This window comes from Anopheles moucheti, chromosome X (assembly GCF_943734755.1).
Source record: "Anopheles moucheti chromosome X, idAnoMoucSN_F20_07, whole genome shotgun sequence".
Classification (NCBI taxonomy): domain Eukaryota; kingdom Metazoa; phylum Arthropoda; class Insecta; order Diptera; family Culicidae; genus Anopheles; species Anopheles moucheti.
The window spans coordinates 7,024,680-7,050,058 of record NC_069142.1 but is presented as its reverse complement, the minus strand read 5'-3'; the positions used below and the strand labels follow the sequence as shown (position 1 = coordinate 7,050,058).

Sequence of the window (25,379 nt, the reverse complement as noted above, 5' to 3'; positions counted from 1 at the left end):
AACACGTACGCATGTTTGGCTATTCCACCTTCGTAAGTAGATGGTGGATGGAAAACCGAAAATGTTTAATTCGATTTGTAAAGTTGACAAAACGGTGCCACTTTGCTTTATCTAATTCTGTTGGTTTGTATCTTATTAACGCGCTATCTTTAATTAAATAGACATTACTTTTAGATTCCACAGTCCATTCTTATCCAATTCCAATAATTTTGACTAAACGCGCAAGCGAACAAGAGAGCAAGGGTATACAAAATAGAACCAAACCGAATCAGGAGGGACGAATGTATTATCTTGGATGATCCATGTACGGTTTTGCAACCGGAGCAGCAGCATTGGGGAGGCTTACGAAACTAACATTTAAAATAAACAATAAAAAAAAACTACATCGAAATAAAAAGCCGACTACCTAATAACTACCGAGTATAAAAATCACATTGTTGATGCAACCACCTATCGCCTTTCTCTGACCATTCGATACTGCACTTCTGACTCTGTGCACGCCTTTTGATATCATCCGCTTATCCTGTCTTTCACACCTCACATACATTCATCCATGTCTGTTATTTCTTTTTATCATTCTATTACTTGTTGCCACTAAAAACTACTACCTTTTTCCCTGGCTATAAAATATAGTTCACATCATTCCATTCCACTTCAGTCCGTGTGTCAGTCTCTGTCCGAAGTTTTTTTTTCTTCTTCTTCAAAAGGACTTCTCGATACCAGCTAAAATGTATATAGACGTATAAAAAATGCCAACGCTTAAGTAACGCAATTAAGAGCGCATACAAAAATAAGGGAGAACATTTTCTTCTCTACTTAATAAAACAAAAAAAACACACATAACTTAACCTGTATCGAGCTATTGTTCTACTGCGCGTAAATCTACAAACACGTTCAGGATTGTATGTATGTATACGCAAAATGCTCGATTTTACGAAACTAAGCCGAAATCCGTCCTGGCACAGGAATAGGTAAATAAATGCAGGTGCTAGCAGAGACGGGGAACTGTCGCGTGTGAGAATAGTGACCCCCGTATAAACACGCATCCCACACACTGGGGGAGGAATTGTTTGTTTTTGCCTTGGTTAGTGGACGGGGTTTCGCGTTCTTCTAGCAGTTGAAGCGAGTAGTTGGTTTCGTTTGTTTCACTGAACACACACACACACACTGAGTATTCTGAGTTTATGGGTCAGCGTTCGCTGGAGGTTTGCAGGCGGAACTAATTTCCCGATATACTAAACCGAAACAATCTCAACTGTAGTGAAATCGGTGTGGTGGCATGTGACCTTCCCTAAACTGATCGTGAACTACACAAAATTCGTTGCAAAATAAAAGTTCCTATCAAAAATAGAACAGCCTGTAATGTAAATGCGTGATGCGGTCTGTGCTTCGAATGGATTATGGAATTAAACATTATAACTGTAGTGAGTATTTGAAATCATACACATTGCTCGTAAATTCTACCCCTGGCTGTGGACAATACACTGGTTAAAAAATCCGTTTTGATTTGGAAGTTGGTTATGAACCGGTTGTGGAAACACCTAGCTAACTATCTAGCGTCCTATTCCAGGAGGAGATTTACCAAAGTTTGCGCATTGAACCCGCGTCCAGCATTGGGGTAAAATGCCTTTAACCGGATCGCGTTTCTTGGTGCCAAGTGTTAGCGTGTTTACGGAATGATCTTGAAAAACAAAAACTGTTGACGCGCCTTAAATGATGGTATCGATCTGTCGCGCCTGATGGAGTATTTTCTTCTGGTGGCCTACCAGCGTGATGCCCATATCGGAAAGCTGTTGAGCTGTTAGCCGCGAAAGCTGCGGAGTAAACAAATCCATCCATTAGTGCCCGTCACGCAAACGCAATTCCGAAACGAAATTTGCCTAACACCGTACCACCTACCTGCTGTGCTGTAACGAGACCGGCCTCCTTAAAATGCTGGGAATAGCGCGACATCTTGATGCCCTCCAGCCACAGATCGGTGCTGATAAAGATGCCCGGATTGCCCGAGCCGGACATTGTGCCGGTATTGCTTAGCCCACCAACCGTCGACCCTAGCGTACCCATCGAACCGGGCACGTTCGTGATACTGCTACCATTATTAAGCACGCGCTCGGTAGTACCGCTACCACCGCCCATCATCAACGTGGCGGCCCGCTGCTGCTGCTGCTGCTGCTGTTGCTGCTGCTGTTGCGAACTACCGCCCAGCACGCCCACCACACCACCACCACCGGCTGCCGCCGCAGCTAGCATCTCTTGCGTGAGGTCATCCGGTACGCCGGCGGCGCCCATGCGCGCGACCGGATTATCCGGCGAGTTGCGCGTCGTCAACAGTACCTGTGGTTGCCGCGCCAGATTGTCGAGCGTTTGCGTGATGCTGGCAAAGGTGGGCCGATGCGTACGCTGCTTCTGCCAGCAGTCGAGCATCAGCTGGTAAAGCGCCTCCGGGCAGTCCATGGGCGCCGGCAACCGGTAGCCCTTCTCGATACTTTTGATCACGTCCTGGTTCGACCAGTTCCAGTACGGCCGCTCGCCGAACGACATCACCTCCCATAGTACCACACCGTACGACCACACGTCCGACGCGGAGGTAAACTTACGGAACGCTATCGCTTCCGGTGCCGTCCAGCGGACTGGTATTTTACCTCCCTGAAAGAAATTACATAAATAAATAATAGAAACTAATACGTTGGGCGAATCTAATTGAATTACTATTTGAATCCCTATTATGAAGATTCATAAATCAAAAAAGATGCATGAATTAGCTTCTGAAACAAAACCTTTTATATGGAAGACATAACCAAAGTCTAGCAAACACAAGATAACGAAGAACTGAAGATAACTCTGTGAATCTTAAGGAATCTTTGAGGCTTCATTTTTTTTCTGTTAGAAATAGTGATTATTTGTGATTTCTTGCATTTTCTGACAGGCTCTAGATTCATATCATTCCTCCCCCTGCTCCGATACATACCCGTGTCGTATACGCGTCACTCGCGTTCTCAATTTCACGCGACAGTCCAAAGTCGGCGATCTTGCACACCAGCAACGAATTGACCAGCACGTTCCGTGCGGCCAGATCCCGATGGACATAGTTCATGTCGCTCAGATAGGTCATACCGGCAGCGATACCGCGCAGCATGCCGATCAGCTGAATCGTCTGAAATTTGCCATCGTTCGCGCGCAGGAACGTGTCGAGGCTGCCGTTCTCCATGTACTCGGTAATGATCATAACCGGGTTCGAGCGTGTTACCACACCCTGCAGGAAGATCACGTTCGGATGCTCGAACTGCCCCATGATGGAGGCCTCGGTGAGGAAGTCACAGCGCGCCTTTTCCGACGAGCCCGGCTTGAGCGTTTTGATGGCCACGTCTATCTCCTGCACAAAGTTCGGCGGTACCTTCAACCGGCCGCGGCACACATCACCAAACTCACCGCCACCTGCAAAAACCAAACAAAACAGCGGGCCGTAATGAGTAAATTAATGACGTATTATTCAGCCATCCATACTCACCGATAATGGCCTCGATAGTGATGTAGCTCGCGTCGATCTCCCGGGCAAACTCGCGTATCGCTTGGTTCGGATCCTCGTACGTGTGCGGATCGACATAGCTCCGGCTGGTACCGAACAACGGTGTGGTCACTGTAAAATTATTACGACGTTGACGGTAATATCCGTATGAACCACCTTTAGTTATTTTGTTTCCGGCACAAATTTACACGGAAATGATGCAAAGCAACCGGTACACAAGTGATAGCGGAGGCAAAGCAAACCACACACCCAGCCAACAACAACAAACAATACAGCCAGTTAAGCAGCCAGTGTGTATCACCACAAGAACGCAACGGTACGGAAAGCCAAGAAAGCAGAACAGAAAAAGCAAATACAAAATAAACATTTTACAATTCACCGTGCGGCCCAGCATACACAAACACAAAATGAATGGCAATAAAGCAATAAGCGTTTACAGCGTAAGAGTTAAAAACAAAATGTAAGCAAAGATAGTAAAAGAAGTAGGAAACAAACAGCGCACAACCAAACATATTTCGCAACACCAAACCACAGTGTCGTTTAGATTTGGGTGAATTGTTTCATCATTTCAAAAATCACGAAACAAATTAGCGAAACAGCGTGTAACAAAACATGCGATTGGTTTATTTGTAGCAAAAAATTAGTCAATTTCGAGACATATGCGTAGTATTGTTATAAGAAGAATTTATGCAAGCGATTTATGCGCAAACGTAGCAGGCATAATTTTGGATATTTTTTTTTTTTTTGTTGTTGAAATTATACGAAGCCACACACAGCCAAAAAATATAGGAGAAAAGAAAAGAAAAAAAGAAAAATAAAGAAAGCAAATTAGTTACAAAGCGGTTTTCTTTTCGGTTTTTTTTTTTGTTTTTAGCTATTTTTTTTCTCTCTCTCTCTATTGGAAGGGGGTTACGGGAAGTCTTTGATGGAACGAGGTTGGTTAGGGGGTTAAATGCACTCTTTTAGATTTTTAATTTTAGCTACATTGCAGGAGGAGAACATTATTACAGGGTCATTCTAGATTTTATTTAAAAAAAAAAACTTTCATGATTTTATTAGCCATCCTTTATCACACAGTAAACGGAACGGATGGTCTGATATTTAGATTTTTCTTTTGCTTATTACCTACCAGTTAGGCTAATAAAGCTTACGGTATTTATTGTTGGTGAAGTTTAAACAATCATCGAAACTTCAAGAAAATGTTGCAACTTAATTTGTTTACATTTTTTTAAATTTTGGCAACGGTACTTTGTGTTGGAAGGAACTTGAAAGCAACAATGAAAAATCTGGTAAAAAAAAATCATGGAACTCCCTATACAAATTGTTAATTACTATTTTGAAAACGTGTTATTAGCACAAACAGAAGCACAATGCAGTGTGAGCGAAATGGCGAACCTATGAAGAAAGCGAGCCTTTTCACCGGCCATGGGGATTGATGTACGATTTAGCAACCTTAGATTTGCATATATTGAGATGAATGTTAATTTAGCTAAAGTAACCCGATTCTGATTTATTGATTTCAAATACGGTTAAAAAAAAGGGTAACAGTAGATAACACGCGATAATTAGGACCATACGCCTCCAATTAGATTGCAAAAGGTGTGTTAAAATGAAACGGTGTAGGAACAAAAAATAGGCGTCAAAATTTACCATTGCTCTTCATCGTTTTCACTATCGGGGTCGTGTCCATTGCGTGTACTATGAGCAAGAGTTGTTGAAAAGCGCGCACGTGGTGTAGGAAACATAAATAAATAGCATAATTAAAAACGAGTACAGTAGGGAGGATAACACATTTAAAGGTAGCACAAACAAATCGACAGCAAGGACATGACAATCGTGTGACAGTGGTTATACAATCAGTAGGCAAAACAAACACGCACACACATACACGAGCACACAAACGAAATATATAAAAATGAAAACAAAACATAGAGAGAGTAAAGAGACAAAGATAGGTAGGAAAACATTTATAAAAAAAAATAGAAAAATAGCATAAAACACACACAATACAATTTTTAGAAAGTTGAAAAAGAAATTGAACAATACATTTAAAAAAGAACAACAACATGTGTTCCTCTTTCTGAAGTCTTGGCGAAGCAATTTCGTTTAATCATAATAGATGTTTAAAACTCAGCAGACTAAAACAAATCCTATCCTACGTACGATAAAGTGTATTCGAGAGCAGTTCATAGTGATACGTACGGAATAGAACGAACAAAATAAAACAAAACTAACACTTCAAACTGTGTAACGCGACAACCATACGAACGGAACCACAGCCACATAACGTTAAAGCGCAAAAACAAGAGCCATCAAATGTACTACGATTTTTGAAGCAGAAACAACACGACAGGCTTGAGAAACGGGGGGCGCACAATGTTATGCGCCTAACTTTAACACTTACTATATGTTACTACGAGTCCTTTTGAATTCAGTTTTGCAGAAAGGTATGGTTCAGGGGTTGGTTTCGCAATAATTTTGTTTTGTTTGTTTGTTTGTTTGTTTGTTTTTTTGTCGTAGCCAAATCGCAACAATGGGGAGAAGCAGAGCAGAAAAAAGAAAAGAGAATAATGTAATGTATGACAAAAAGGAAGGTTAAACACATTTGCTTAATCGTTGTAAGTAAGTGTGTAAAGTTGTTTCCCCTGTTTTATGCGTGAAATTGTTTAACCGATTATGTATGGCTAGCCACCAGACGAGATCACATCACACGAAATCACATACACGCACTCTTGAGGAATAATCTTCAGGGTCGGTTTATCAGGACACTCTATAAGTAGTGAGGAATTTTAATGGCACGGAATGTAATGTTTTCTATAATCCGTTTCGGACAACGTCTCTCTCGTTACTGTTTTCTTGCTAGAATGAGAGTATCCGCGATCCGGGCAACGTGAACCCTCTATATCCTATGCATTAGAGCGCTTCATGCAGTACACAAAAACACACACACAGCTATACGAATGCACTTTTCCTTGTCAGGAGGGAACCGCGAGAGGAGTAAAATGTAGGGAAACGGAAAAGGGCATCTCCTTCTGTTCTTTTGTTGGATACTTTTAGGAAGGAAAGGGCTTGAAAAAAAAACACGAACAAATATAAAATACCTTCGTTGCTCGCGTAATCCAACGGCAATGGCAGATGATTGTTTGTTTTCTTGTCAATCTCATCGTGGTTCTTCGAGCGCAGAAATACTACCGTGATAACGATCACTAAAATGATAATCAAAAACCAACAGCAGTTAGTACAAATAAGATGGAGATTTCTTTTAAGTCCCCCCGGCTAGACGTCCTGCAATCTTCCCTTGAAGGTATTTTTTAAAAAGTTAAATAGTGTTTTAAATTAACAAAAAAAAAACACATTTTATCTAAATTTGTAGATTGTGTCTGGCGCGGGGGAACCTAAAAGAATGCGAGCTAAACATACCCAGCACCAGTATGAACACTACGGTCACTGTAGTACCGGCCACAATACGCATCTGGAACGAATCATCGTACACTGGGCACGTATAAAAGGGGGGAAAAATCGCAAACAATTAGAAGCTTATTGATGTGAACGCCTTCATATGGCAGTACGCCGCCACACATACCCGGACTGACGCTCTGATGCGTTTGAGCGTATACGATGTTGCTGAAGGTGCCCCATCCGTTGAGCGTTTTGCAGCGCACCTGGAATCCGTACTCCGTGTTTTCGAGCAGGTCGCCAATGTGCACCTTCGATTCCTTGGTGCTCAGCACCGACTTATTCATCGCGTCCACCTCCGACTTGGGGAACCACCGTACCTCGTAGTACTCGATCGGTGAATCGCTGTGGATCGGTTTATCCCACACCAGATCGACATCCTTGTTCGTTATCTGTACCACTCTGTGCATGCAAGGGTGAGAAAGGAAACACAAGAAAACATTACATCAAACGGTCATTACAGATAGGCATAGGCTTCCACTTACTTCACATTGAACACCGTGCTGAGGATGGCCGATTCGGTTGTGAACGTAATTTCGGCGTACTCCGTCTTAATGTCGTCCAGATCGGAAGAGGAACCGGAACCGCCGGCACGCGCATTTACCATCACCATGGGTGGTTCGGTTTGGTGGTATCCGCCACCGGCAGCACCCGGCGCCGTGCTACCGTTCTCGTACCCACCAGCACCGTGTAACCCGTCCGGGGCTACGATCGGGTAGGACACGCCGTGCTGGGAGTGGACCTGCACCGTGTACGTCGTAACCGGTTCGAGGTTAGTCAGCGTCAGCTTCGTATCGTTGAACGTTTCGCTTGACGGATTGAACACCACGTTGGAGGTGCAGGCGGCACACCGTACCCGGAACACGATATCGCTCCGGAACTTGCTGTCGAGCTGTTCGTCCGCCGCCCGTTGCGGCGCATTCCACGACAGGATGGCGCTTGTTTGATCAATAAACAGCAGCGTCAGGTTGGTCGGTGGGCCGGGCGGTTTGTAGCAAGGCATATGCTTGCCATCCCGCGGATGCCGATAGTGACCGCTCAGACACGGACAGAACGGTGACCCGACCTTGTTCGTTTTCGAGTTTAGCGGACAGATTGTGCAGGTGCGCACCTCCGCCGACCGGAACTTCCCGACAGGGCACACGTTACACGTCTGCTTTTCGGCGTCCGGTTCGTACCCGACCTTGCACCGGCATCCGCCGGTCAGAATGGTCCACTTGCCGTCCCCCTTGCACAGGTAGGTCGGCGTTTCGTACGCTTCCGCGTTCTCCACGCACACGCCCATCTGCTGCTCGATGATCGTCACTTCGCGCCCGGTTGGGGTTTCGTTGAAGTGCGCAAAGTTAACCGTCACCGCCGGACAGGTGATGTAGTACACCTTCACCGCCAGCACACTGATGCAGGCGCCCTGATCCCGGAACGCAAAGTACACGCCCTTCTTCGTCACGGCGATACTCTTCACCTCCACGTTGATGTCCACGTCCGAGTTCTGGTTGAACCGACCCTCGCCGGCGGCAATGCGCCCGATCAGCTTGTAGCTTTCCGGCTGCCACGGTGGCGGTTCCCGGGTCGCTGCATCGAACTCGTAAAACAGCAAGCTGAACGTTTCCTTGCACGAGAGCGCATTGCCGGGAAACAGCGAACAGTCGCGGATGGTAAAGTGGATCTCGATGTACAGCCGGTTCGCCGGTCCGCGGTCGATGAACGGTGACCACAGCCAGTTGTTCACGTTGTTGTACGCCACATCGCACACCACGTAGCTGCGCCAGTTGATACCCTTTACGAAGTTGGTAAACGACTCCTCGACCCACTGCGTTTTAGAAAATAAATTGAAAACAAAAACAGCCATTAGAGTTAAGATAAAGCATTGATGGAGAGCTGGGAAGAATCATTATTTCCAACGCGCTTTCCGGATAGCATGGGTGTGTCTTAATTAATTTCTCTCAACGCGCCAAGATGTCACGCAATGTCGGACTTCCTAATTGGATCTATTGTCCTATCATCGTTAGCAAACCATATTTTACAGCTCCACTCACGAGGGGGGAAATATTCTACTAGCCTACGCAACACGCATACTATTGTTTCTAACCGTTTAAATAATAAAAAACCCGAATGCTCCCCCTGCGGGACTCTCGGGATGCAAGAAACTGTGATTATTCGTCATAAAATTCTAATGACTCTGTACCACTATTTTCTCATTCAGATCCGAGAACTCTCAAATCTCATTCTCAAGAATTGAAGCGGGAGTGTATTTTAAAACATTCTAACTATTCCGCATTAACTTCCAATAACTCAAGCGGAATAACGGATTTGCGGATATCGGAGTTTGAAGTTCGTGAATATCTCCACTATATCTCTATCTCTGCAATGTCCAGGATTTGTTAAACATATATTCAAGAGAGATTAAATTGAAGTTAGAACATTCTTTGAACAAAATTCGGATATCGCAGTTTGAAGTTCATGAATATCTCCACTATATCTCTATCTCTGCAATGTCCAGGATTTGTGAAACATAAATTCAAGAGAGATTAAATTGAAGTTAGAACATTCTTTGAACAAAATTCGGATATCGGAGTTTGAAGTTCATGAATATCTCCACTATATCTCTATCTCTGCAATGTCCAGGATTTGTGAAACATACATTCAAGAGAGATTAAATTGAAGTTAGAACATTCTTTGAACAAAATTCGGATATCGGAGTTTGAAGTTCATGAATATCTCCACTATATCTCTATCTCTGCAATGTCCAGGATTTGTGAAACATAAATTCAAGAGAGATTAAATTGAAGTTAGAACATTCTTTGAACAAAATTCGGATATCGGAGTTTGAAGTTCATGAATATCTCCACTATATCTCTATCTCTGCAATGTCCAGGATTTGTGAAACATAAATTCAAGAGAGATTAAATTGAAGTTAGAACATTCTTTGAACAAAATTCGGATATCGGAGTTTGAAGTTCATGAATATCTCCACTATATCTCTATCTCTGCAATGTCCAGGATTTGTGAAACATAAATTCAAGAGAGATTAAATTGAAGTTAGAACATTCTTTGAACAAAATTCGGATATCGGAGTTTGAAGTTCATGAATATCTCCACTATATCTCTATCTCTGCAATGTCCAGGATTTGTGAAACATAAATTCAAGAGAGATCAAATTGAAGTTAGAACATTCTTTGAACAAAATTGGGAGATTTCTAAAAAGTTAAACTAAAAATTTATCCCAACTGAGTGCGAAAGGGGTTTCAATTCGAATTTAGACATCTTTCCCCCAAGAGGTACCTAAAGATCCCCAAAGATACTTCTTGTGATTGTACGAAATCTATCGCATCTGAACCTAAACCCTCCCTCCCTATTCGCATACACGCGGCATGCTCAATTAAATTGATATCTGACTTCTTCTTCTGGCTCTTGCTCCATTTTGATCGACGACCAGCGATTAGAGCACCGGACGCACAGTTCTTTTTTTATTTTGTTGTCACGCCACAGCTTTAATGTTTCGATTTCCAAACGGATGGCTCGAACTCTCCGCTTTACGTTGGAAGAGAAGACAGCAGGAAAAAAAAATCCACCAGCCAACGCTGGTGTTGGTTCCTCTGAGCCGCGAAACAGGTTTTTGCCCAGAGTGTCCCATTACCGGCCGTTCGGCTACCCATCATTCCGATCGATCCCGCCCGCCCCAAAGTGGAGTGGGTACACCACAGTCCACCTCTCTCTGACGCTGAGTGTGGGCTATAAAACTGAACCCACCCGGGAGTTGGTTTTCTTTTTCTTTTCTTTTCATTTGGTTTAGGGAGCATGCCGCACAAAACGCGCATGCACCTGTTGGGGCTGATCTTCTCCTACCACGTTATCATGTGTGTGTGTGTGTCGGTCTACATGGAGAACCAACTCCTTTCTTTCTCGCCAAATTCCACCGGATAGCGCCTAGGGTTCAAATTAAGTCGCCACCCCGCCTGTAAGCTAATGATGTCTTTAAGAAAGGAAAAAAAAACAACAACACCAACAACGCTAAGATGCGCAACGCTGTGTCGTTCGTCTTTATCGTCTTTCCATTATAACCGTTTCTGGCTTATGCCTTGGTTAGTGTTCGCTTCCGAAAAAAAAACCAGTGCGCTTCCAAAGTGCGTGTGCACCGATTGGGGAGGTCTGTGCCTTTCGTCTAGCGCACTGCTGCTAGGGACACGGCACCAGCATTATTTGGCCACCACGATACAGGTTGGTTTGGGGGCTTTATACCAATATTTTATTGCTTCTAATTTGACTTTTTATGGACGAGAAAAGGCTGATCGTACGGCGCGCGGCGGTAAGGCGGATGAACTTTAAAGTCAAATTATTCGGCAGATAGCTCATCTGCGGCGCGGCGAAGAGAATATCTAGGGGCACCGTATCTCAACCCGTTGTCCATTTTTAAGATCCCGCCAGTGAGCACATCCTCGCATTTGGGAGGCGGTACCGTGGAATTGTGGATTTTGGGGAATGTTTCCCCATCTGCATACGGTACCGGTACCGATGATCGGCAGTGTTAACAGTCGTACCTGCCGGGGTTGAAAAAAAAACATCCGCCATGGAAGGACCAAAAAAAACCGAACAAAAATATGAAGAATGAAAGAGACATCTTCTTTGTTTGCCTTTATTGCACTACCGATTGCATTTCATTTCTTGATCTCGCGTGCCACTAAACACCCGAGCGGGGATCTCCCTCATCCTCAGCAAGATTGGAACATTGATGCTGGTGACGTGGTTCATAAAGGAAAGAGCGCGAACGATAGAATATAAAAAAAACACAAACTTCTCGTTTGCCTCATAATCCTAAATGATGGTTGGATGGCATTAATTGAGTTGAAGCATTTCTTCACGGTAGGACACACACACGCACTGTGCTTACCGCCATTTTTTTTAACCAAAAATTTGCATACCTCCAGTGCCAGTGTGTTTTACGATTTAAACCCGGGCAATGCTTTTGGGGTACGGAAAATAAAACGGATATTTAAATTATGCTACCAATTTAAAGATTTAGCAGCAGCGTCCAACACGGTCGGTCTATTGATCGATATGACAGACAGCGCCGCGAAGATGACTAACGATGACTTGGAGTCCGGGAGGCCATCATCATTCCGGAGAATAATTCCCTGCCACTAATTTGCATAAGAAAGTTTCCAGTTTTTAGTTCCATCTTAGAGCACCCGGAACGATCATCCGTGTAAATAAAACAGCGTTATATGAGCCATGGAGTGCTATTTTGCTAGATACTTCTACATCTAGAAGACAGCAGGTAACACTCGCAAGAGATAAGTAACCGAATTGATGTCCAAAAAAGGAGATAAAACTTTGCATTCTGATGTTACTTTCAAATTCTAATGTTATCTCCAATACCCTACAAGTAATGGATACCTGATTGATGGGTTGTTTTTGGAATCTTCATCTATCACATCATCTACCAAGATACATCGGAAGATATTTTTCTTAGTTTTCCAAGTACGCTGTTTGTAACACCGGACATTCGAGAGAAGATGAAGATTTTAGTCAGATACCCATGAGGATATCTAAGTCGAATTGCCAGAGTACAATTATGAGTCTCCTCTTCAACCTCACAACCTAAAGAGCATCCTCCGAGAGACTCAGAGTTGGCATCTACGTGGACTATCAAATCGTGGACGTGGACGTCAAATCCGAAAGATCTCAGAATCAGAACTCCCGATTCAGAATCAAATAGATAATTTTGGTACCATATTCTGTACATATGGTAACAAAACTCTCTATTTGATTCTGAATCCGGAGTTCTCATTCTGAGATCTCTTGGACAAGTATGGAACTATATGACATTCAACTGGATCTCTTGGATCTCTTGGATCTCTGGATTTCGAATTAGCTTGAAGTGTGGATCACTTCTTTCATCACCGTATTCGTATCGGAGCACTTTACACGTTGATTTGCCAAAACATTCTGCCAACATCTCAAAAATTGCTGCTCCTTTTATACTAATTCTTGTTACTCGAGCTCGCCGTTTTGTGTTTTGGCGTGGACGCTCCAAACGAATGAAGTACTCACCCCGGGCGTTTGTGCCTGCGGTCCATAAGGATATCGGGTCCACTCCAGCGTCGCCTCCTTCGTGGTGTCCAACAATACAACTGCAACAAGAAAGAGAGTAAGAAAAATGTTAAATAAAACCATTATTTTCGACGTTCATTTTTGTTTTGTTTTGTCTTTGTGCTCTTTTTTAAGAGAACACTTGTGGGATATAATGTTCATAAAATCAAGTCATTCGTATAATCGTTTGTTCGACGTTAATATTTGAGAGATATCTGTCCTGTGGCGGTGTTGTTAAAGTTTTAAAGCATTTACACCGGGGGGGAGCTCGGTACGTTAATGTCTACAGTGCGGACGTTCCATGTTTTTGCGCCCGCACCTCCACGGGAACATAAGCGAGTCAATCAACGATCGGAGGAGAAGTCGAACGGGTCTTTTATTACGGTTCGCCAGTTTAACATTGAGCAAATCTAGCAAATGCACACACAAGAGCGCCGGTGCTGTGATAGATGTCCCGACCGTCAGGATACACGGTCCACACTCGACAGAAGGAGGAACGACGACCAAGCAGTACCTTTTTAGTGTCTGTGTGTCTATGCGGGTCATTTAGATAATTTATCAAAAGCCCGCTCTCGCGGCACACCATCAACTGAGACCAAAAAGCGTGGGGGGTGGTGGTTTTGGATGGAGGATGCATCATCGTCAACTGCGTCGGATGCAGAGCTCGGTTGCACACACTTTCCAATTACACATAACACGCGGTCCGGCTACATAGAGGGCGCGCACGTACAATTTCCGTTCTCCGGTACGCGCGGCACCAGACACTCGTGTGTCACCGAGGCCGTCCATAGTGCGCCCGTGTGTGTGCTCTTTGTTTGGAGTTTTACCTTCGCTTTATTTTGTTTTGTTAATGGCACGGTTTCCGTTGCCTTTACCAGCTTTCTTCTTATTCTTCTTTTCGTGCCCGCTAATGATGATGCGACATTCGATGATGCGTTATTTTAATTCAGTTCCCGGCGTGAATACGCTCCCGCCTCGATCCAGGCCGTCCGGGTCTGACGCACTCAAAACACGGCCCAGGTCAGTATCATTGCGGCCCCGATGTATGGTATGTGCTTGTTGGTGTGTTCAATGGGTGGCCAACGGTAGAGGACTTCCTTCTTTGCACTTTGGAACGCACCGTACCGTCCGCCGTACAGGCAAACGTTTTTGCTCGTTAGCTGAGGCGCACTGTTTTCAGCCCCTTGAGCAGACGAGAACGACAACGGAAGGGGCGAAAAAGGGTGCAGAAAGGAGGACAGCAAAGGACAAAAAAATACCCAATACCCAAACGCAATGAGAAAAACAAATCCGACAAAAACAAACTTCTTTTTATTGCATCTGAACCACAATTATAATAATAATGCAATAAATACTACAATTAATAATAAAACCAACGCAAGGAATATGCGCCTGAATGTATGCTATTGCTATGCAACAAGTATTTCTTTAGTTGTTGACGTTTCCTAATTAATATTTAAAGAGCACATTTTTAGCAGGTTTTATAACAAAGATACTAATGAAATGTGTACGGTCAATGTTCATTTCACTTAATATTCAGCGAATCCTGAATAATTATATCTAACATATTAGAATTGCTATCCACAACATAACAGTTAAATAATGAAATAATAAAATTAATAACAATAATATCAAATACAATATTCAAACTGCAATTCAAGCAAAACTGATGGAAAACACTTAAAGCACACCGGGAAAAGCTATCCTAAAATCAGTCCTAAAATCTGCAAAACGCGATACAGGAAAAAAAAACAATAGCAAAGTGAAACAAATGGGAGAAAAAAAATCTATAAAATGTCTGCTGCCTCACGGCAAACAGTGAAAGGGGTTCTGATTGTTGCCCGGTACGGTACCCATAAATATGTGTCACCCTGTACACAACACCATTTCTGCCGTGAACAAAAAAATGGGAGGAAGCGTGCGAATTTTCAAGTACAGACATAAACACACACACACCCAGGCCGCCTGATGGAGCAGAAAGACCTTTACTACCTTTCCATATCCCTAACCCTTACCCACCCAACTCCACCACCAACCCCCTTATTATCACGGTGGAAAATGGAATTGGTGCGACGCCGCGGTTCGGATGCGTTCGTTCGTTGACCTCACCAAACACAGCAGTATCTCATTCTTGTTCTCTCCCTCTCTCTCTCTCTCACACACACACACACACACGGGAGTGGCTGGTTGCTGTTGATGAACCAAACAAGTGGGTGTACATATACCCCCAGTACAGGCCCAAGGGGGGAGGGGGGGGGGGGGGAGTAACCGGGGGCGCACTTGACAAGTACACAATTCGGGACAATTTGCTGGGAAAAATCACGAAAAATGCAACTTGTTATTTTGTTTTCTTTTTTTTTTCGAACCATCTTAACCTTCCCCCACCCGCAAAGCTGTTGGCGAGATGTCCTTTTCTTACCTTCCGCCCATCCCCACACTTATGGTTTTCCGCAAAACACAACCACCCCCGGGGGGTGGTCGATTTTCCCAACAACACACACACATGCATCAACCACAAGGCAGAATGGGGTACAAAAAAAAGGGGAGAGAAGGGACGGGGGGTGGACGAGTTTTCCACCTCAATTTTTAGATACTTTTGCAACATCTTCTCGGTTCCACGCGCCACGTTCCCTGTTTTCCACGCACCCCCATCGATGCTTTAACTGGGCGCTCATCTCATTCCTTTCATTGCAAGTCAGTCAAACGAATTAAAAATTCTTTGAAGAAAAAAAAACCCAAAACCAGGATAAAAAGGAAAACTAAAGCCACCCTCTTACCCTCTACAATACCCCCCATCCATCCTCCCTTCCTCAATCCACCCCTCACAGAGGGAGGGTGCGGAAAACCAAAAAAGAAAACACGGTTCCGGAGAAGCAGAAAGAATTGATGAGAGCTGCCGGGGTGTGTTGCTGTATCTTGCTAAATATGTGAAAATAATGTTGCCGGCTCGTGCTCGTTTTTTTTGCCTTTTCCTTTTCCCAACGTTTGTATCCCCATCAGGGTGGGGTGGGGGGGGGGGGGGGGGGGCGCTCAAGAAAATAATTATTACACAAGAAGCAAAAAATAAAACTGAGAGTCCCTTTACCCTTTTCTCAGCGAAACTGCGAAAGGCAGAAGGAGAGCAAGGATGCTTTTGGAGCACCCCCAACACCCGCACACGTCCTAAGAACACCTGACGCTGTACCTGTGCATCCATAACCATTAGGTGGACGGTAAAGTTTTCGGCACATTTGCACCACTGTCGTGAAGCATTGGACGAATATTTTCTTGCGAATTCAACTGTACCCAGAATTTCCATGGAATTATCGTGGAATTTATTATAAACAATTACTTTGCAGCAATACCTGCAAGATGCCTAACCTCTTGTGGCTGCGAAACCTTCTGCTTTCTGTGGGAAAGCAATCCCCCCGGACGGCTACACAATCTTAATCCGAATTGAATAACAAATGTCGAGAAAATGTCGATGAATCGACGGTAATCATCCTCTTACGGTGGAGTTTTACCCTCCACCCTAGAATAGCCGCGAAGTGGGTGAAACATAGTCCGAAAAGGCATGCCGAGACACCCAAGGGCAGACACCCCCCCGTTCGACGGAGACGAAGACGACACTCAACAAGGACAACTACTTGCCTCCCACAACATAACGCAGACGTGGTAACTGGGGGTTAAGTGGGGGGGGGGGGGGGGGGGGGAGGGGGTAGACAGGGGGAGAGTAGTGAAAGGGGATGCGCTTTTCTTTGCTTTTCTTGCTACCGTCGAGGGTGTAATCGCTGTTATGGAGGCAAACCACCCCACCAACACTAGTGCTGGTGCCGCCCGGTATAGCTGCTGTGGCCAACAGCAGACATGTTTTATTTTCTTGTTTTGTTGCGCTCGGGATAGAAAAGGAAAGCCAGGAAAACTAAAAAGCATATAGGTGAGGCGTACATTTCCCAGAAATATGTTTTCCCTTGAATACCGTTTTTTTTTGGTTTTTGGGTTTGTTTTTATTGCATCAAATCATTTTTCGTCAGCGCGCCGAACATCAACTGTCTTGTGTCGAAAACGAAGTTCATCGGACCTTAATTCTTTAATGGTTTTGGATAAAAACAACCTAAATGACAGTTTCGACTGCTTGAGTGTAACGCTATGTAACGCTTCGTTCTTTGCAATCGAGGAAAACAAACCATAAAGAATGTTTCTGTTTACTTCACACAGGTAATACAGGATAATATGTTTAATGTGAATATATTGTTTCACTTAACTTTTACCGCCAACTTTCAACACCGTTAAAACATGCATAAATTAAACACGTTACGCTGCGTTACGTTTTAATTGTAAAAACATATATTTGCGTTACATTTACGACGTAACGCTTCTCGTTTTGCTTTTCGTTTTGACATATTTACGGTGACTGTGTGTGTGAAAGAGACGATCCTTTTAAATGAAATGAACATAAACTAATGAAATCAATGCATAAAATAAAGAGAAGCCACACTATTTGACATTATGACAGTTTTCATAACGTTTTTAAAAAATCGCAATTTAGATTGTATAAACTGAAGGATAAAATACCTCAACAATATAAGCACTTGATGTGCAGGGAATTTCTTCAACACTGCCATTTTCTCAACCCCCTTTACTCCTCTCGCTGGCTGTGCATATTGAACAAGGTGGAGAGCAAGTGAAAATGCTTTGTCGACTGCTAAAAGCTACCGAATCTCAATGAGGTCTAATGCTGAGAGTGCACAAGTGGAAAAAAAAGCAGCCAGCCAAAGTAAAAAGGATCCGAATTCATCCCCCCCCCACCCCCCGCACCCCCACCCCCATTACGATGGGATGGAGGGTGGTAATGATGGGGAGGATAAGTTTTTTGGTGCAGAAACGCAGTTTCATTCACCCCGCTGCTGTGTTCGACGACCCCAACATATTTTGGGACACCATCACGAGTACGTCTCAAATCTCCTTCTGCACCCTTAGCCCCCTTCCCCTCCCCGACCCCCATTTATTCCTCTTTTGCCACATATACCCACCAACAATAGCTACTTAAATGCTTCTTTCGTGCCTGGGCAGCATAATGCAACAAGCAGTTGAGTGCTGCTACCATACCCCCTCCACTCTCCCCCTTCCAACCACCCCTCTACCATACTCTCTCTTCGAAGAGGCTAGAATACGGGGTTAAATGTCTCCACCGACTGCATCACTTTCACTGACTTTGGGGGGGGGGGTCGTGTGTAAATTTGTCGTTAGAAAGAGAAGTCGTTGAAGGTAACATGCGAATGGGAGCAGTTTTTACACCGTTCACAAACAACAACATATCGCTGGAATGTGAAAATAAAAAAAAGCACAGCAAGCTAATCTACCCCTTTTTGCGCAAAAATACCCAGAAACAACAACCCAGCAAAAGTTCAAGTTGCGATGAACTTTCCATTTTTTTTTTTGCTTTGCAAGGAGCACCCAAGCACTGATTAGTTGGCATGCTGTGTGTGCCTTGCGTTTCAACCACTGCTCCGATTCGATCTCAACAGGATGGAAAATGATTCCTTCCCTCCCTTCCCCCTTCCCTTCTTTACCCCGTCGTCGCCAGGGGGGTGAATGCTGCACGAGAGGGTGAAAATAAAAGTAAAAATATCCAGCGCAAGCATGATGATGTTTCGCATTGTCCTTTGATTTAATAGCATCACAGACCAGGTGGGGGGTTGGGCGGCGGGTAGGGCGCGGATGAACGGTGCCGCCTTTCACAGTAAACCAGCATATACTAAATATGTGTGAGTGAGGGAGGATAAGGATATGCGGGAGGATGAGGGAATTTGGGGGGGGGGGGGCTGTGGATGTATGGAAGCATTTCTTTTCTTTCTCCCTTTTTTTTTTGGGACACTTTCCCCAGCGCTGATGACGAAGTTGGGCGAGTTGAACGAACCTTTTCCCCATTACTTTACATCGTTTCAGAATCTACCAAAAAATTATCCCTTCTAGAGGACACACGTACTGCCATGGTGGAAATGGCGAATGATGGCGAAAGAAACCTATGAAAACTCTACTTAGAGTTCTTTTTATGTTGTTGTTTAGCTCTTTTTACAGCTCTTGGAAGCATACCCTTCCAGTACTAATGAGAGCATTAAGGTCACTGACCAGTTGGACGACGGAAGGGATTTTTGAGGTTAATATCAATGCAACTGCAAGTGGGCTATATCCCTGGCAGCACAATTGTACTGATAGCGCACCGGTTAGAGCAATTGCAATTGTACGATTAGGGGTACGAAGAAGAAGATCTATCCGTACAATTCAGATTGACAGCTCGGATGCTTCCCCCAAGGTTCATAATGATTATTATTTCTCAAGGTTATTAAATAGTAATAAAAATAATTTTTTATCCTTTTTTTTTTGTTTACAATTTTTATTTCACTACAATGTTTTTATATTACAATACATTACCGCACAATCTTTTAAATAGTTTTAGTCAGGCATTCTGACCGAAACTGGAACACACGTTCGGAACATCCTATCATGACGAACGCAGGATGATGATGATGATGATGCCCACCGGAATGATCATGTACTTCCAGTATTGCATTGTCCTCGTCCTCGATGTTTGTCCGTGTGTAGATATCGTCTTCCTGCGGTTGCTGCTGGTTCCTGCAGTGTAGCTCCCTTCTGTGCCATCTGGAAATATAGTTATGGTGCATGTTTAATAGAAACTGTGACTTTTTCAACAGTTCCAACTAATGTATGTAATAAGTACTTACTTGAAGGTGTATATTCCTTGCACAATCTTTGGTCAGTTGTTCTGTTCTCTTTGATAAACTTTTCACAAACTGCAACTACTTGGCACGAACGTAGAGTGAAACCTGTAGCCAAACAACGCAAGGAACAAAGCCACACAAGCCAATGATACGATGACGAGCTGGGTGATACACACGCTCGCGACCACGCACATATCTACATACGGGAAGCATAGGCTGATCGGTTTGACAGCTAGCCTATTCGTACAATTGTGCCGCCAGGGATATGCTTTCCATCCGGTCTCACACGACCAATTGAGGGGCACCCAACAGGCACACTTCAACTCCCGAACGTCAAACTGGGGGACAAAGGGATGAAAATGTTTTTCATCCAACAAAACAAAGGGACGAAAATTGTTCCCGTATTGCCCAAACCAAGCACATAAGTTACAGCTAAGTTACAGGCTAGTTAAAGGCCAATACAAAAATTTTAAAAAATCATAACATCGATAAGCAAATATTGGAAAATCATCTAAAAGCATGCGGTAGCACATAAAACTATCAAACTAAACTCTTTTTTCTCTTCTTTTTATGGAAATAGATCAAAATTCTTCAAACAACAGAATAGAAGAAGCTCGTGGATAAAAAAAAACACAGTAGTACACCAACAAAATCCCACACAATCCCTCCTCCTCGCGCGCACTTGGGAGTGTGCAAATATACTGCTCTCCATTTGCAGCTGGACACACACAGTGGTGCCGGCTGCGAGCAGCGATGTGAAATATTAAATTTGTAATTTTAGTCTCCGGCGTGTACACGTTGCTCGGGTGTGTGCATCGCCTGTATCGTCTGTATCGCGTTTTCCATCTGGTTGGCTTTTACTGGAGGGAGGTTTTAAATATTTCATCCCATTTTAGTCGTCTCCGATGGGATGCTCCTAGGGGAAGGGGGTGGGCATCGAAATAACGGTGGCGGGTTTCTGAGATATCACGCTTTTCCTTTACCTCCAGAGTTCCGCGCGTGTACGTAATAATAACACACATTGAACGAACTAAAATAAAGGAGATGTGTACAATAAATGTTTCCTCTACAAACACCAAACGACAAAAAACGCAACCCTTTCGCGGGGTTTGAGAGATCCAGGGGCCAATGCGAGGGAGCGCCCCTTGGCACCATATGTGCCTAGGTACGTGCCTCGGAACGAAAATCCCAAAAATAATCATTCCTGCACGTTCGGGCGCATCCCGCAGTCTGTTCCCCGCATCATCACCATCATTCCATTCATCCTGGAAATTGGTTCGATGCCACCCACACAACACACACGCCTTCAAACGCAACCAGACACCAGAACGTAAAAGATTAACCTGAGAGTGGAAGAACGGAATCAAGAAAAACAAAAACACCTCAGGAGCTCACGCATAGGAGTGCTCTCTGCACAGAACATTAAAAAAAAAAAAAACAACCAAAAAACGCACCCGAAAATGAGAGAAGAAAAGAAAAGCAGAGCTCAGAATCTGTTTACAGCATTTTTCCTCCGGAGAGGGGGAGGACACTCGCCGTATCCGCTCGGAAACAAATATCCGCCCTCTTTTGGGTGATAAATTTGTACGCAACATGGAAATTCCTTAGGCCTTTCATTGTTTTGACTTAAAGACGCTTTTGATTGTTTAAGATCATGCCAACCGGACATTCATTATGCAATTCAGAGCTAGATATCTATAATTGACAACACATTCAGATCTTGGCGTACGCTTATATACCTTAATTTTTATCCTCTCGCTCAATAATTAAACAATTTTTCATCATTTTTTTATTCGAAAGAGATTACCAGGCCGTATTGTTAGTGTTAACTCATAATTAGTGACTATTCCAATATACAATTCACATTCATTTGAAGAAATAATATAATAATTCAGATGATATCATAAAATCGCCAGCAATTAACACAATGGAAGCAGTTGATATCACAAGAACATCCTAGAGAGTGTTCCAGTGTTCCAGCAGACGGGAGTTATGCTCGTCTAGACCATGGAAACTCCAACAATTCGCAACATGCAATCGCTGAGCGTTTCTGATATCATGTGCCGCCATTGTTATAACATCTGGTAATATTACAATCTTTGTGGATCTGCTGTCCAGATGCCTATGGTAAAACCATTTCTTGCCTTTTCTCTAATAGTCAGATGCTTTTCCTACAACAGTTAGTTGACACACTTAAACAGAAATGAAACCAACAACCCAATAAACGTGTCAAGCGAATATGGTCACACTGCAAAACCAAATTTTTCCTACTCAATAAGACATTAATTCTAAAAAGGCCATCACGGTTTACGGACAGCTAGAAAGCACCGAATAGGTCGTAGAACATGTGCAACAACTTCCCCCGAAAAGTAAAACACAATGCTGCATTCTTTCACCCTCAACAATAGTGGCACATAAAATGGAACACACAAGAAAAGGACGCGCAAGCACGATTTGTGCGGCTCATATATGTGCAGCATTATGCAGCATATCTGCTTTCCGGTACGGGGGTTTCGATTTTACGATCTCCTGCCGGGCACGGGGACAAGATCCGATGACTTCATTGTTGTGCTGGTACCAACACCACCGCACACCGGCATTGCTTCGCCCCGGTGACAATTGGCTGACGAGATCGGCAAATGAAAGGTTCACACACGCAAAGGACATTATATGTCCGTGCGAGTCAAATAGCGAAATATGAACACACACACACACACATGTATTCGTGTTGAAGAGGAAAACCTGGAAAAAGATGAAACGGGTAAGGGACGTGATTTTGGGTTCTATTGGACAAAAACGCCTGCTGAGAAGGAATCCTTCAAACCGATCCATTCGAAATGGTCGTTAACCAGTGGTCGACAAATGAATATCACCACCCACGCACCTAATAAACATATAGACGTTAAAAAAAACATCTGCGCGCCATAATATCCAACTTTCTACATGATGCCTATCATATTGAAGTAAATGTTTGTGATTTTTTAAACATATTGTGACAGCAAAGTGGTCATAAAACTGATCCAAAAATATGACACTCCTCGACTCGCGTAGCGGACAATATGAATGGAACGACAAAGAGCCTTGTTTCCTTTCTCAACAAAAAAAAATATGCTGGAAATCTCTGCAATTTGCATATGCAGAGTTTTGCTTTACATACCTTCCCCATAAAACTGCCGCAAAGCAAGGAAAGAAGATCCTCCGTGCCGTAATCATCGAACCGCGACAAAACGATCGGGACATAAAATATGTAAGGGTTGGCTGTTGATCCAGGGCTCCAAACACTCGTGGCACGTGGAGGAAGACCTATTGGTGGTGAACTGACACCGTATGAAAGCCGATTCCATGTTCATTGTCGCCACAGTTAGACCCGCAGCGGTGCGGTTGGTAATAGCAGTCAAATAACGCAACAAAAAAAAAACAAACTCAACCGAACCGTGGAAAATGGTCCGAACCGGCCGGGTCGTTTGTGGACTTTTATAAAGATGCATTCGACCTGATCTTGGGTATGGGATGATAGAAATGGCAGTAAAAGGTGATCGTTAGAATGTGCAAAACAGATCGGTTTACACTGCTGCGGATGGTGAAAAGGAATTCAATATCCATCTCTGAACCGGCAAATATGCTGTAGAACGGCGTAACAAAGGTAACACACCGCCGTTCTACAGTTTCAGTTACTTTTTGTGGGCTAAAAATCGGACGAGAAACCTACTACAAGTCTGAGGTTGAAAAGCCAATGCGACCTAATCGACTCAACAGCCGAATCTGGCATCGAATGCGGAATTGTATGCGGAGTCGAATTGAAAATTAATTCAGCGTATAATTCGGAATCAAATCCAGCCGTTTATTATTTGAAGTTCACCCAGAATCAACTCCGGAATGTACCGGAGTTAGATTAATAGGACTACAGAATGTCCTAGAGTTGGATTCATTTGACTCTGAACAGTTCTGGAGTTGTTATGCGAAGAAGACTTCAATAAGACCCACAAATCCCAACAAGCCGGGACTGCTAGCAATAGGAATCCCAAGAACATCGATGGAGTATCTATTCCAAATGCAAGGCATTAAGACGCATAATCGTTTCCGAAGCGATGAGTTAAAGCAGGATCCAAGAAGCTTAGGGGGTCACTAAAAATTTAAACTTCAACAATTATTAATGTCACATCGTAGGTGTTCTACTTACCCTGATCACTGACGACGCCATCGAACTTCTGGTACAGTACGTAGCACAGTAGTAGCAGCGACAGAAACCTCTCCATATTCGTGTGGATCGTCCGCACGGATGGGTATGTACCCAGCCGCTGGATCGGGTTTTACTTGTCGTATCCTTGTCTTCCGTGCAATTCTTGTATTTTACCTTTTTTCCGAATATCTAAATAGCCCGTATTGGCGATTATTCTTCGCTGGTATTATATTGCTAGAAATATCCTTTTTGTCAAGGTTATCCTGTCTCACAGATCACACAGACACACAACCCCCTACAACACACACATCGAACTGTTCTATTCTATTGCCGTTTGGCTGTATGCTCTCGAACACAGGGAGGAGATTGTCCTTTTTTTTCTTTTTGATTATTATTTCTTCCTCCCGTTGGATAATTACGTGAGAAGCGTTTCGAAAGTTTGATTGATGCAAAACCACCCTTGTCGCCGACTGGTTGGCCTTTGGTCCTGGAACTCGGGTTGGTGGGGTTTTGGGGGAAGGACGAGCAGGGCGGGTTTAGTATGGTATGGATTTCCTGCCGTGAACCGTCATACCACACCGCGTACACACATACACGCACACACACTCATTTACGATGCACTTCACCGATACCTCTTCACACACGCGACAGGATGGTGTACAAAGAGACGCTTGCTTGCACGCAACATGCACGGGAATTCAGGCGTGGATGGAAGCGGCCAGTCGCAAGGTCTTACTGTGACACGGTGCAACGAACGCACTGGCAGGACCGATCCAGCCACAACGGTGCAGTAATAATCGTGGCAATGATGCTGCTGCTGATGATGCTACCGGTGCCATGATTCACAACACAACCACCCCCACACACTGACACACACACACACACAATAGAACACCAACACGCACGGGCACTTGGTCAGCCTACCGCTTCGTGACCACTTCCCGAGTGGCCATCGCCACAACAGGAAAACGACCGTAGCTGTTTGCTGCAATCGGACACCACAACCTGGAGACGGCACACGCACGCAAAAACCGGATCGACAATGGGCGTACACGAAACAAAACCAACTACAAACGCATTTTTGCGGTCACACAGCAGCAGCACACGTGAACACCCGGGGCACGGTGGCGGTGCACAGCGTGGCCCAAACACCGTTGTTGATCGACTGACACACGGGCTGAGAGGCTCGATTGATCGCGGACGTTTGGTAGTTTGATTGTGGAAACAAGGTGCACACACACACACACCCGGTGCGTATATGGTGGGGGTCAGCGATTAGTGTGCGCACGCGCCTAACCCACCGGCTGCTGATTTGCACTGGACGGGGGAAAGTGATAGCGTTCTGCCGGGAGTTTCTTCAGGGTGCGTCTATACGGCACGGGTTGGAAGATTCGTTGCTGCAGGA

At 44.1% G+C, this 25,379-nt stretch overlaps 1 protein-coding gene across 2 annotated transcripts; it reads right to left on the bottom strand.

Moving 5' to 3' along the window:
* Positions 1 to 268: 268 nt before the first annotated feature.
* On the bottom strand, positions 269 to 24,927 carry LOC128307344 (ephrin type-B receptor 1). 2 transcript variants are annotated; one of them, XM_053045130.1, is made up of 11 exons: positions 23,975 to 24,927; positions 13,034 to 13,113; positions 7,468 to 8,792; positions 7,110 to 7,384; positions 6,947 to 7,018; positions 6,628 to 6,732; positions 5,177 to 5,224; positions 3,509 to 3,637; positions 2,969 to 3,435; positions 1,900 to 2,646; positions 269 to 1,814 (listed from the first exon to the last, which is right to left on the bottom strand). In XM_053045130.1, exons 1-11 carry the CDS (start codon positions 24,048 to 24,050, stop codon positions 1,710 to 1,712), a joined length of 3,429 nt encoding a protein of 1,142 aa, XP_052901090.1. In that variant the 5' UTR covers positions 24,051 to 24,927; the 3' UTR covers positions 269 to 1,709. The 2 variants fall into 2 exon arrangements, with proteins under 2 accessions (XP_052901090.1, XP_052901088.1); XM_053045128.1 differs by lacking the exon at positions 5,177 to 5,224 and having other exon boundaries at positions 3,509 to 3,682.
* Positions 24,928 to 25,379: the final 452 nt, after the last annotated feature.

What these genes read in the sequence shown, in the direction of transcription:
- LOC128307344 (XM_053045130.1), bottom strand. Translation starts at nt 24,050, where the DNA reads ATGGAGAGGTTTCTGTCGCTGCTACTACTGTGCTACGTACTGTACCAG. An exon ending in GTGACGCGTATACGACACGG is followed by an intron (nt 2,647 to 2,968) that starts GTATGTATCGGA and finishes AATTTCTTTCAG; the next exon opens with GGAGGTAAAATACCAGTCCG. An exon ending in GTCTCGTTACAGCACAGCAG is followed by an intron (nt 1,815 to 1,899) that starts GTAGGTGGTACG and finishes TTTACTCCGCAG; the next exon opens with CTTTCGCGGCTAACAGCTCA.